Source organism: Micromesistius poutassou (genome assembly GCF_964030765.1).
Source record: "Micromesistius poutassou genome assembly, chromosome: 4".
NCBI lineage: Eukaryota > Metazoa > Chordata > Actinopteri > Gadiformes > Gadidae > Micromesistius > Micromesistius poutassou.
Window position 1 is genome coordinate 18,400,026 of NC_140274.1, and position 13,413 is coordinate 18,413,438.

A 13,413-nucleotide genomic window follows, 5' to 3' on the forward strand; every position below is an offset into this window, starting at 1 on the left:
CAAACAGTACTACCACAGTACAACCATCATCACGTTATCACACAGTACTACTATAGTACTACCACAGTACAGACACTCCACATCTTGTAAACACAGTACTACTATAGTACAAACATAGTACTATCACAATATATATACACCTCATCACTTTAACACACAGTACTACTATAGCACTTATATACTATAGTTATTATATAGTACTAAAGTACTATATTATACTAAACTAAAGTATTATATTATATGGTAATACACAACAGGCATACCTTGTCACTACAAATAAGCACGTACTGAACACAGGTCTACCTATATAAGGTATATTAGCTCTATAGGGTCTAGATCTATCAGGCCAGGTGCCAGGTCTAGATCCATCATGTCTATATAATTCTATAAGTTCTATAAGTTATATTCCTATAAGAGCATCCTCCAGTGACGCGGTGATGACGTCACCTGTGTGTTCGCAACGAGCTGCAGCAGACACCACAGCGGGAGAGGACAGCAGCGGCGAGGCGCGCGCGGATACGGTACAGGTAGATGCACGAGCCGCAGAGACCGGCTGTTACCGAAACTCCCGCCAACGACAGACTACCGTCCGGAGAAGCAGGATACTGTGTTCGATACCGTATCGATACTGTTGATCATCACCAGCTGATTGAGTGGCTTGGCGCGTGTTGACTCCACAGCTCCCTACACAACCGGCTCGAGACAGACCCGCGGCATGGAGGGGAAAGATAAGGCACCGCGAGGTAAGACACACAGAGGGTGGAGACCCGAAGGGTGGAGACCCAGAGGGTGGGGAGACACAGATGGAGGGATGGGTGGAGGGGTGAAGACACGGAGGGTTGAGCGACTCAGGTAGGGATGGATGGATGGATGGATGGAGGGAGGAAGACGCTGAGGCTGGTGGGATGGATGGAGGGGTGGGTGGTGTGTCGTCGCGGGGTCGGGGCAGTGGGCTGCGCGGTGCGGCGCTATGCGGTAGTGGGAGCGGTGCGCAGGACGGGCCGCGTGCCGCTCACACGCACTGTTGCAGCGGAGAGTTGAGGTGTGGTTATTATGGGATGGCGGTGACTGTTTATGAGGTTTATTTTGGAGGAGGAGGAGATCGACTGATAGTACTCCACGAAACGGAAAATAACCTGATGCAGCAAAATAGAGAGAGAGAGATGGAGCGAGAGGGAGAGAGTGAGCAAGAGAAGGAGAGAGAGATAGACTGAGACTGGCAAAAGGCAAGATGGCAGACAGACTGTCAGACAGACAGATTGGGTAGAGAGACAGGGGATAAGATGGGGTAGACCGACACTCAGACTGGCAGAAGATACAGGCGGACATGTCAACAGTAAGTTATGGGGGGGGGAGGGGGAGAGAGAGGAGAGAGAGAGAGAGAGAGAGAGAGAGAGAGAGAGAGAGAGAGAGAGAGAGAGAGAGAGAGAGAGATGGTAACAACTTGAGGAGGTTTAACAACATCGTACAGTATGCTGCGTTTTCAACACACCCTGACAGGAAGTGCCCTCTTATTCCAGAGCCCTAGCCCTGCATGATGTTGTCAGGATGAAAACGTTTTGATAAATTATATTTATTGGTAAATGGTATTTATTTGTCAATTATATTCATTGGTCATTGGTGGTCATTTGTGTTTTGGTCGATGGTATTGTTTTGAGATAGATGTGATGAAGTTGGTGAAAGGCAGACATCGTGCTACGAGTGTCTGGTTGCTAGAAGATTGTGTTGCTTTAAGAGTAAGCAACCATTCACATCAAGCTAAAGGTCACAAGCTGGGGTCCCTCGAGTTATCAACAGTCGGAATACATTTGATAGATAATACTAGATCATTCTAAGTATTTAGGTGTCCGGTAAACACTTCAAAATTAGATCAAAACTATTCAATGCAATCTTTCCACATTTCCACACCTCCTTTCCCGCCTCCTGTGATCTCACTTCTAATTCTTTCTACTCTGACCTCCCTCATAACTCCTCCTCTCTTACTCTGACCTCCCTCATAACTCCTCCTCTCTTACTCTGACCTCACTCATAACTCCTCCTCTCTTACTCTGACCTCACTCATAACTCCTCCTTACTCTGACCTCACTCATAACTCCTCCTTACTCTGACCTCACTCATAACTCCTCCTCTCTTACTCTGACCTCCCTCATAACTCCTCCTCCCTTACTCTGACCTCACTCATAACTCCTCCCTTACCTTGACCTCAATCATAACCTATTCTCCTTTTCCTTTCCACTATGCTCTTCCAGATGTGTGCCGAATTTGGCCAGATACCTACAATCTGGAGAACATCCACTATAATACCCATCCCAAAATCAAAAAAGCCCAAGGAACTAAATAAGTTACGTTCTCTTCAGCCTCTAACATAAGCAGCTGTTTTGCGACTATATTGATTCAGCAACTTGCTCCTTATTTCTGAAGTTGAAATTCATCAAGGTCTCAAATACAGGCTCACCCCAGGGTTGTGTTCGGTCCCCCTGCTTTTTATTATGTACACAGATATACATCTCAAGAGGGAAGCCACTCTGAAGACATTGCCCTAGTGTCTCTTCTCCAGGGGTCGGAGTCAGATCATGGTGGTGCTCTACCTGCCTTCGACAAATTGTGTGATAACTTCCTTCACCTTAAAGGGTCAAAAACGAACTATTATTTTATACTAGTATAGTGTAATAGTAAAAAATCAGAAGCCAGCATTATACATGGCGAGGACATTGATATGTGTGAACCTTATAAGTATCTAGCAACAATGTTTGACTTTAAACTCCAATTTGATGTAAACACAGAATCAGCTGTCAAGCATGGACAACAAATAATCCACTTGATGCGGATGATCAACTCTTTTTGTGTCTGTGACACTTTCTTGTACTTTGTATCAATCATTCATTGAACGTCTTCTCATGATTTCATTTATGTGTTTGTTTAATAGGATGTTTGTGAAGAACAAGAATAGCTTAAATTGTATTGTCAAGGTCTGCTCCAAGATAATGAGGGCCAAGCAGAGACTTGCATTCCCTATGACCCTGGCACTTTATATAACCGTCTACACTGTATATGACCGAAAACTGCATATGACAAAACACTGAATAGGACTGCGACACTTTACAGGACCGTGTCACTGTCACGGTATATGACCACTGGATATGACCCCAACACTTTTTAGTTCCAGTACAACCCTGATAAAAACCTTTGTAATGAGCACTTCTTATGGTGCCGCTAAGATATCAGTAGAGTGAGTGCCTCCGAATGCCATGGTGTCAATCACACACTGTCTGTAGCTATGTAGCATTAGCCAGGCAGAGGGTTTAGGAAATGTGAGCCAGACAGACTCCATGTTTGTTTTGACAAGCGTATATTGATTCTGGAGCCAAACTATCTGTTTGTTGTCTCATTGTCTTATTCTTGGGCTAAACACACACACACACGCATGCACGCACACACACACACACACACACACACACGCACACGTGCACACACACACACACACACACACACACACAATTTTCAATATCATCAACAAGCAGAGCATACTTTTTGTTCTCAGTCAGCCCAGCGTTCAATTGTACGACCAAGTTTGCGTTTGACAAAGTTAGCCATAATCAATGGAAGCAGATGAATCTGATTATGTCAGTTAAGTGATGGTAACATACACCAGGCAGCTTCTCCGACAGTGAATCTCAATACAACGTACCGTCCTCCTGAATGTTTAACAGCTTTGTTTTTTGAGGTTTCCTTTTTCAGTTTTACAATTCGAGTCAGACATGGACGAAGGGTAAGCACACTCCTAATGTAGCTGTAAAACATTCAGGATGACGTCATGTTGTGTTGAGATTCACTGTTCGCCTGGTGTACCTTACCATCACTTAACTGAAAGCGCTAATCTGTATTATCTGCTTCCTTTGAATCTGGCTGACTTGGTCAAACGCTAACACTGTCGAATCAAGCTCAGGGCTGAACGGGAAATAAATAAGATGGTGCTTCTAGTTGAAGTATGTGGTAAATAACTCCCCAAAAAGTAAAGTTCTTAAAGCCTCCTCCCTGCACCCCTACCTAGTACCCCCTAAAAACCTTACTCCTCCCTCTTACCTGATCCCCCAACAACCCTACCTCCACCCTTCTAACCCGCTACCTCCTCCCTCCTAAACCCCATACAAACCTCCTCCTTTCACACACCTAGCTCCTACCTGCTCCTTCCTACCACCGTCATCCCTTCTTCCCTCCTCCCTTTACACCCCTACCTCCTCCATCCTATCCCCTCCATCCCTTCCTCCTACCTCCTAGTACCTCCTCCATCCTACCTCCTTCACCCTACACTTCTACCTCCTCCATCCCATCCCCTACATCCCTTCCCTCCCTATCTCCTCCTGCTGAGCATGGCTCCGGAGACACTAATTACTTATCGCTGATACTAACTACCAACTACTAAATGCATCAGTCCACTAAGAGCTTAGAGTGCAGCACGGGGAGGCTCTTCCCTGCACGTCGATACCTCCATCAAGAGAGGGGGGGGAGGAGGGAGGAGGAGGGAGGTATGGGGGAACGGATCGCGGCCTGAGTAGAGTGAACACTTGTTTCCATGCCAATAAAGCTTTCACAATTGAACTGAGAGTGAGAGAGACAGACAGTATGCCACTGAATTATTTACAATTACACCCTTTCTAAATAGAACAAACACACACACACACACATACACACACACTGTGTCATGTTGAGGTGGTCTAGTTCACAGTAGTATCCGTTAAGTTAAGGTGACTGTAGTTTGGGAGGGGGTGACTGTATGGGGGGGGGACAGAGTTTTAGGGCGGCAGAAGCTGAGGAGGTAGAGCGGGTTGACTTGTAACCGGAAGGTTGCTAGTTCGAACCCCTAGAGTGACGAGGTGTCTCTGAGATAGACACCTAACCCTAACTGCTCCCGAACGAGCGGGCTGTCGCTGTGTGTGTTTGACACCGCTGGATGGACGGATGGATGGATGGACAGATGGATACGCAGACAGACTGTATGTGGTAAATGGATGTCAGGAAGCTCTTAGAGTTGCTCTCAGCCCATTATGTTATTAATATTTCATATTTCATATGAACACCCTGTGGAATGGATATTAACGGTGGACTGGAGACATGTTGGGAAGTCTGGGTAGTGTTGTGTTGCTGTGTTTTGTTGGGTTTTCGTTGTGTTGTTATATTGCTTTGTTGTGTTTTTGTTTAGTGTTCTGATGAATGTGTGTGTGTGTGTGTGTGTGTGTGTGTGTGTGTGTGTGTGTGTGTGTGTGTGTGTGTGTGTGTGTGTGTGTGTGTGTGTGTGTGTGTGTGTGATATTAATACAATGAGAATGAGTCGCCTCAGCACAGGGTCTACTTTTATTTTTATTTGATTCAGCACATCTGGTTTCTGCTAGATGTGCTATGACTGGGTTTGTTTCTGCTGACAAATTTTATAAAGTTAGACTATGGGTTAATTTCTGCTGACTAGTTTTGTTAAGTAGGACTATGGGTTAGTTTCTGCTGACTAGTTTTGTTAAGTAGGAGAACAGGATTTATTCTGTTAATTAGGACTATGGGTTAGTTTCTGTTGACTAATTTTGTTAATTTAGTTGTTTGTTTTACAAAGAAAAATTTCAAAGTGTATTTGTGCAGTTTCTGATCGGAGGAGACTTTTCAACGTTGTTAAAAGATTAGGTTCTGCTGTTGATGGAGCGCACAGGAGCACAAACATGAGCGCTCCTGTGTGTTCATGGTACGTGTGTGTGTTAAATAAACAAACACACACACACACACACTAGATAGGGTAAGGGTTGTCAGAGAGTTGTTGAGAGCAGGTGTCGCCATTCCTATCCTCCCACGTTGCATTAGTCAAACAACCTGTTGATGTCATAAAATAAACTAATCAATAGAGAGAGAGTGAGAGTACTGCATAACTTCTCTGTGACTCAATAGTGCTCGTCTCTACCCCTGGTTTGTTAGGAAAGCGCTCGCTCTCTCTCTCTCTCTCTCTCTCTCTCTCTCTCTCTCTCTCTCTCTCTCTCTCTCTCTCTCTCTCTCTCTCTCTCTCTCTCTCTCTCTCTCTCTCTCTCTCTCTCTCTCTCTCTCTCTCTCTCTCTCTCTCTCTCTCTCCCTCTGGGGAAGGTGGGACTGGATGTTTCCTGGGAAGGGAGAGACAATGAAAAGCTGTCATTTCCTGCCTGATCATTAAGTGAAGTCACGTGATGACGCGTGACATCAAATTAATATTCATAGACAATGAGAGGTGGGGGAGAGCTGACCTACATTGTGATTGGCTGAATGAGACCTACTTCAGGACCAATGGGTGTGTAATCATAAAAACATCTCATCCTTCTAGGTTCTTTATTTTTAAACCAAACATCTGAAAGATTTTTGTGCGAGCTGCTGGAATATGCCCTCACTCTGAAACATTCAGGACTATTTATACTTTATCTTCTCAAACACCACCTCTCTCTCTCTCTCTCTCTCTCTCTCTCTCTCTCTCTCTCTCTCTCTCTCTCTCTCTCTCTCTCCTCTCTCTCTCTCTCTCTCTCTCTCTCTCTCTCTCTCTCTCCTCTCTCTCTCTCTCTCTCTCTCTCTCTCTCTCTCTCTCGCCTTCACACTTTGTCTATCTCCCACCTCTCTCTCTCCCTCTCCCTTTCTCTATCTGGGAGTGATTGTGGTGCAGAGTGAGCAGAGCTGTGTTGGGTCGTTTGGCATCAGAACTTCCATCTCACCTGCCTTGCTCAGAGACCCGTGTCGTTGAAGTGTCTCTCTCAGCATCCGTCCCGCTGTGTCTGTACCGTGCTGCTCTCCTGTCACCATGGCAGCACTCTGGAGGCTGAAGATCTAAGGAAGAGACATGAGGCACGGCGCCGCGCCCAGGAGCCCTTTCCGGGATCTTAACCTGCAGCTCTGTTCAAGAGGACCTTGACCAACCATAAGCCTCTCCTCCCACACTCCATCTTAATCTCCTCGCCTCCCCCATCAACCACCCCTCCCCACCCCCACCTCCTCCTCCACCACCACCTCCTCCCCCATCACCACCTCCTCCCCCATCACCACCTCCTTCCCCATCACCACCTCCTCCTCCACCACCCCCTCCTCCACCACCACCACCTCCTCCATCACCACCTCCTCCTCCACCACCCCCCTCCTCCCCAACCATCACCTCCTCCCCCATCACCACCTCCTCCCCCATCACCACCTCCTCCACCATCTCCACCTCCTTCCCCATCACCACCTCCTCCCCCCCACCCCCTCCCAACCCCTACATACCTGCAGGTCAGTTCAGCAAGACCCCTGCTGAGCTCCTCCTGTCTGACTGGACCTCTGAGCCATGGCAGTTAGTCTGTACTACTTCCTCCAAACGTGGGCCAGGTAGTGGGTCACTCAGGGAAGGTGTTCCAGCGATGTGTGCTGTGATTGGTCAGTGAAGCTGATCCAAGATGGCAGCAGCCATCGCCAGCTCCCTGATTCGCCAGAAGCGGCAGGCGCGGGAGGCGAGCGGGGAGAAGGTGGTGAGTGGGAAGAGGAGGTCCTCCCCCAGTAAGGAGAAGCGGTGTGGGAGGCATCTCCTCAGCCTGCTTTCCAATGCCCACTTCTGCTCCCACAAGAAGAAACCTGTCCACCGAAAACCAGGTAGGTTCTGACTGGCTTCTGAGCACTGGCCTGCTGCCAGGTGGGGTCTGATTTGCTGTTGAGCCCTGGCCTGCTGCCAGGTGGGGTCTGATTGGCTGCTGAGCCATGCCCTGCTGCCTGGGGGATTGTGATTGGGTTCTGAGCACTGGCCTGCTGTCAGGTGGTTTCTGATGACCCTGGCTTGCTTTCTGATGTGTTTGGCTCGTCGCGACCAGACAGTTCTGGATATGTTTAAGTTCAATGGTCAGAATAGGGGGGTGGCGTCTGTCTGTCTGTTGGGCTGTCTGTCTGCCTGTCTGTCTGTCTACCTGCCTATCTGTCTGTCTGTCTGTATGTGTGTCTGTCTATGTGTCCCAGCTCTCTGCTCCATTTAGATTCAATCTATTTCTGAGGTGATATGGCCCAAATTATCATCACTGGCGCTGAACAACACCACCCCTCTAACACCCGCCCTCTAACTCCTCCCCTTTAACACCACCCCTCTGACACCTCCAACACCACCTTGTCCGAGTTCAGGTTCTAACCCTAACCCTAGCCTGTGCCTGTGTGTGTGTTTGTGTGTAACAGAGCAGCTGAAGGGGATCGTAACACGTCTCTTCAGTGAACACGGCTTCTACCTCCAGATGCAGCCCGACGGCACCATGGGCGGCAGCAAGGACGAGAACAGCGACTTTAGTCAGTCTTCCGGTTTACTCTTTAGAAACAAACACTGTTCACTCTTTTAACAAACAAACTAAACAACAAACACTGTTCACTCTTTAGAAACAAACACTGTTCACTCTTTAGAAACAAACACTGTTCACTCTTTAGAAGCAAACACTGTTCACTCTTTTAACAAACAAACTAAACAACAAACACTGTTCACTCTTTTAACAAACAAACTAAACAACAAACACTTTTCACTCTTTATAAACAAACTGTTCACTCTTTATAAACAAACACTGTTCACTCTTCATTAAGTAACATTCACTCTGTTAACAAACTAACTAACACTGTTTACTATTACATAAACAAACATTGTTTACTCTTTAGAAACAAATACTGTTCACTCGTTATAAACAAACTAACCAACTAACACTGTTAACTCTTCATAAACAAACACTGTTTACTCTTCATAAACATACCTGTCTCTTTATCTCTCTTATTGTCTGTCTGTGTTGAAAAAAGTCTTTCGACCGCTTATTAAGTTCACTCGTTGCCTATAATGGTTTATTCGTTTCCCAGTATCATTTCCTTAATTTAGAAGAGTTTTGTTCATTTTTTAAATGTAAAATAAATGCAATAATATTTTTTAAGCAAGTTTTTGAAATTATTGGAAGCGAGTCGAGCTGACCTCGCCTGCTGTACCCGCACGACCCAAAAAAACAGCCGAGACAACCTGTCTACATATCTCCCTCTCTCTACCTGTCTGTGTCACTACCTGTCTCTCTGTCTCTCTGCCTGTTTTTGTGTGTATGTGTCTGTCTTGCTGTCTCTCTACATGTCTCCCTTTCTACCTGTCTGTCTTTCTACCTAAATCTCTGTCTCTATACCTGTGTACCTGTGTAGCTCTCTTCAACCTGATCCCAGTGGGTCTGAGGGTGGTGGCTATGCAAGGTGTGAAGGCTGGACTCTATCTGGCCATGAATGGAGAGGGCTACCTGTACACCTCGGTGAGATATATACACACACACACATAGTCATGGATCCCACCATTAAGCCCCCCTTACCAGCAAAATTAGTTGACCCTTATGTTCCTGAGACGGCCATCCGGCACTGAGCATACAGCCTGTTCTAATCCTGGTCCCCACTCGGACGGCTTAAAAGTATATCGCCCCCTTTGCCACTTGCATGCTTAAAACCTTGCAAGAACAAACGGGACCTCCTATATTTGCAAAGCGTATATAGAATACAAAAACCTAGATCCTTTTATTATTGTAATTTCTTTTTTTTATAAGAGATATACTTTAAACAAACCAAATGAATCCCCATGTAACGGATGTGCTCATTAGGTAGGCTTTATTCGCCCTTTGATTTTTTGCCCTTCGTAAATGTGAACTTCCGGATGACTTGTTCCTTCCGGTATGGGTTTAAGAGTTACCTTTTTAGATGAAACCTAATGAATCCCAGGGAAACGTCTTCCGGTTCTGGGCCTGATAGACTAGGGCCGTGTCCCAATTCAGGGGCTGCATCCTTCGAAGGACGCATTTGAAGACCGCTTACTTCACAGCGGCGCGTCAAGTGCTGTCCCATTTCGAAGGGTCCTTCAAATGCGGCCGAGATATGCAGCCTTTGTTTCCCGGATTTGAAGGATCCACTGGGTGGATCCTTCACGGCCCAACGTATCTCAAGATTCATTGCGCGTTGGATTTTTTTTCAGAAATGGCGCGGAGAGAGTGGAAGCGGCAGCTGCAGCGAATACATATTTAATGACAAAACGATGTAAAAACATTTTTTTTATATAAAAGTAAAGTTTGGACCATTTAAAAAATGTAACTTGATTGTTAATGTTCAATGACATTAACGCTAGACATATAACGTTAAACTAATTAACTTTAAGCCAACGTCCTCTCTTCCTCTTCACCCAGCGGTAAATCTTCTCCCACTCCTCCAATAAAAGATAAAACATAACAAATAAAATTATGATTTCTGGCTCTGAACCGCAGCTGTCAGGGTTGCTAGGAGACAGGAGCGGCGCGTGGTCACGCAAGGTAAAGGACGTTAACGGCTGGTTACGCAATCCGGAAATGCTCCGTAGGCTAGACCGTCCCATTCCACAACGCTCGTTCGGCCTTTGGTGTGGCCTTCGCGGTCTATGAAGGCCCCTGAATTGGGACACGGCCCAGGTGTCTGCCCGTCCCAACGTGGTTAAAGGGGTGGTGTTAGAGGGTTAAAGGGGTGGTGTGAGAGTGGTTAAAGGGGTGGTGTTAGAGGGTTAAAGGGGTGGCGTTAGAGTGGTTAAAGGGGTGGTGTTAGAGGGTTAAAGGGGTGGTGTTAGAGGGTTAAAGGGGTGGTGTTAGAGGGTTAAAGGGGTGGTGTGAGAGTGGTTAAAGGGGTGGTGTTAGAGTGGTTAAAGGGGTGGTGTTAGAGGGTTAAAGGGGTGGCGTTAGAAGGTTAAAGGGGTGGTGTTAGAGGGTTAAAGGGGTGGTGTGAGAGTGGTTAAAGGGGTGGTGTTAGAGTGATTAAAGGGGTGGTGTTAGAGGGTTAAAGGGGTGGCGTTAGAGGGTTAAAGGGGTGGTGTTAGAGTGGTTAAAGGGGTGGTGTTAGAGGGTTAAAGGGGTGGTGTTAGAGTGGTTAAAGGGGTGGTGTGAGAGTGGTTAAAGGGGTGGTGTTAGAGTGGTTAAAGGGGTGGTGTTAGAGGGTTAAAGGGGTGGCGTTAGAAGGTTAAAGGGGTGGTGTTAGAGGGTTAAAGGGGTGGTGTGAGAGTGGTTAAAGGGGTGGTGTTAGAGTGGTTAAAGGGGTGGTGTTAGAGTGGTTAAAGGGGTGGCGTTAGAGGGTTAAAGGGGTGGTGTGAGAGTGGTTAAAGGGGTGGTGTTAGAGTGGTTAAAGGGGTGGTGTTAGAGGGTTAAAGGGGTGGCGTTAGAGGGTTAAAGGGGTGGTGTTAGAGTGGTTAAAGGGGTGGTGTTAGAGTGGTTAAAGGGGTGGTGTTAGAGGGTTAAAGGGGTGGTGTTAGAGTGGTTAAAGGGGTGGTGTTAGAGGGTTAAAGGGGTGGTGTTAGAGGGTTAAAGGGGTGGTGTTAGAGTGGTTAAAGGGGTGGTGTTAGAGGGTTAAAGGGGTGGTGTTAGAGTGGTTAAAGGGGTGGTGTTAGAGGGTTAAAGGGGTGGTGTTAGAGGGTTAAAGGGGTGGTGTTAGAGTGGTTAAAGGGGTGGTGTTAGAGTGGTTAAAGGGGTGGTGTTAGAGGGTTAAATGGGTGGTGTTAGAGGGTTAAAGGGGTGGTGTTAGAGGGTTAAAGGGGTGGTGTTAGAGTGGTTAAAGGGGGGGCGTAAGTGGGGTTAAGTGGTGTAGTTTTGACCGGCTGGGTTTGTTTCACCATAGTGGCCGTGGCTACTCTATACGGCCCTCCGTAGTCTATCTGGTACAAATAATGATGTATTAATTAAATAAATGTATTATAACATATAACAAAATATATCACAGTTGAGTAAAATCTCTCTCTCCCTCTTTCTCTCCCCCCCTCTCCCCCTCCCCCTCCTCCTCCCTCCCCCCCTCTATCCCTCTCTATTCCTCGCTCTCTCCCTCCCAGGATATCTTCACAGCAGAGTGTAAGTTCAAGGAGTCTGTGTTTGAGAACTACTATGTCATCTACTCTTCCACACTGTACCGGCAGCATGAGTCCGGCCGCGCCTGGTTCCTGGGCATCAACAAGGATGGAGGCATCATGAAGGGGAACCGAGTGAAGAAGACCAAACCCTCCTCCCACTTTGTTCCACGGCCCATCGAAGGTCCACACACACACACACACACACACACACACACACACACACACACACACACACACACACACACACACACACACACACACACACACACACACACACACACACACACACACACACACAGGCCCAGACACAGACACATACACACAGGCCCAGACACAGACACACACACACAGGCCCAGACACAGACACACACACATACACTATATAGATATATACATATATAGACATATTTATATATATCTATATAGATGTATACAATCATACTGTAAATACATACAAAGTCCCAAAATTTGACGTGATTTTATTTTTGTGTGGGTGCATGCGTGTGTGTGTTTGTTTTTGTGTGGGCCTGTGTGTGTGTGTGTGTGTGTGTGTGTGTGTGTGTGTGTGTGTGTGTGTGTGTAGTGTGTATGTACAAGGAACCGTCTCTTCATGAGATTGAGGGACGTCTTAAGGACTCAGACGGCCTGAACATGGAGGAAGGAGAGAAAGGAGGAGAGGAGGAGGATGGGGAGAAGGGAGGACAACAGGAGCTGCAGCAGGAGGACTCTACCCGGCAGGAGGCCTCGTAGCCCACAGCACCTCCCCGCCACACGCACACCACAACCGCCACCACGGTTAACGTGTTGACAACCACCGTGGTTACCATGACGACAACAACAACCCCGGTTACTATGACCACCGCCATGGTTACCATGACGACAAACGCCATCGTTACAATGACAGTAACCACAACCACAGTTACCATGACGACCATCACTACCGCGTTTCCCACTGTTGCCATGACAAAAATGCCACAACGGTTACCATGATGACGACAACCACCACGGTTACCACCTTAACCATGACAACAACCATCCATGTTTCCATGTCTTCCATGTTTACCATGACAACACTGCCACCACCGTTAGAAACGTTACCATGAAGACAGCCGCCACCACCATGTTTACCACCATGGCCATGACAACAGCGTCACCACAATTACCATGATTACCATGACAACCATCTCCATTACCATTACTATAACATAACCATGACACAGACGACAGCAGCCAATATGGTTACCATGACAACAAAAGCCACAAATGTTACCATGGTTACCATGACAACCATTACCATGACGACTGCCACCCCATGACCCGTCAGCGACAAAACACAAATTAAAAGCAAAAATGAAGAAAAAAAATCCTCTTCTTGCCTGTGCCCAAATGTTTAAAAAAAAAGTGGAATTAATTTTATTTTGAGGAAACTGAGGAGAACTTTGATCACATTTTATGCAAAAGCCCTGGTGAGACCACCCATCATCGCCATGACGACGGAGTGAGAACTTGAAGCCATGTTAGGTCCCAAACTGCACTTTTCCCCCACTACTAGATGTTGTA

General features: G+C 46.8%; 1 protein-coding gene across 2 annotated transcripts; it reads left to right on the top strand.

Annotated features, from left to right (window-relative positions):
* Window positions 1-499: 499 nt before the first annotated feature.
* fgf12b (fibroblast growth factor 12b) lies at window positions 500-13,413 on the top strand. 2 transcript variants are annotated; one of them, XM_084467164.1, is made up of 5 exons: window positions 500-743; window positions 8,181-8,288; window positions 9,162-9,265; window positions 11,836-12,034; window positions 12,437-13,413. In XM_084467164.1, exons 1-5 carry the CDS (start codon window positions 716-718, stop codon window positions 12,601-12,603), a joined length of 606 nt encoding a protein of 201 aa, XP_084323290.1. In that variant the 5' UTR covers window positions 500-715; the 3' UTR covers window positions 12,604-13,413. The 2 variants fall into 2 exon arrangements, with proteins under 2 accessions (XP_084323290.1, XP_084323289.1); XM_084467163.1 differs by lacking the exon at window positions 500-743 and adding an exon at window positions 7,395-7,613.

What these genes read in the sequence shown, in the direction of transcription:
- fgf12b (XM_084467163.1), top strand. Translation starts at nt 7,421, where the DNA reads ATGGCAGCAGCCATCGCCAGCTCCCTGATTCGCCAGAAGCGGCAGGCG. An exon ending in GGACGAGAACAGCGACTTTA is followed by an intron (nt 8,289 to 9,161) that starts GTCAGTCTTCCG and finishes GTACCTGTGTAG; the next exon opens with CTCTCTTCAACCTGATCCCA. An exon ending in TGTTCCACGGCCCATCGAAG is followed by an intron (nt 12,035 to 12,436) that starts GTCCACACACAC and finishes GTGTGTGTGTAG; the next exon opens with TGTGTATGTACAAGGAACCG.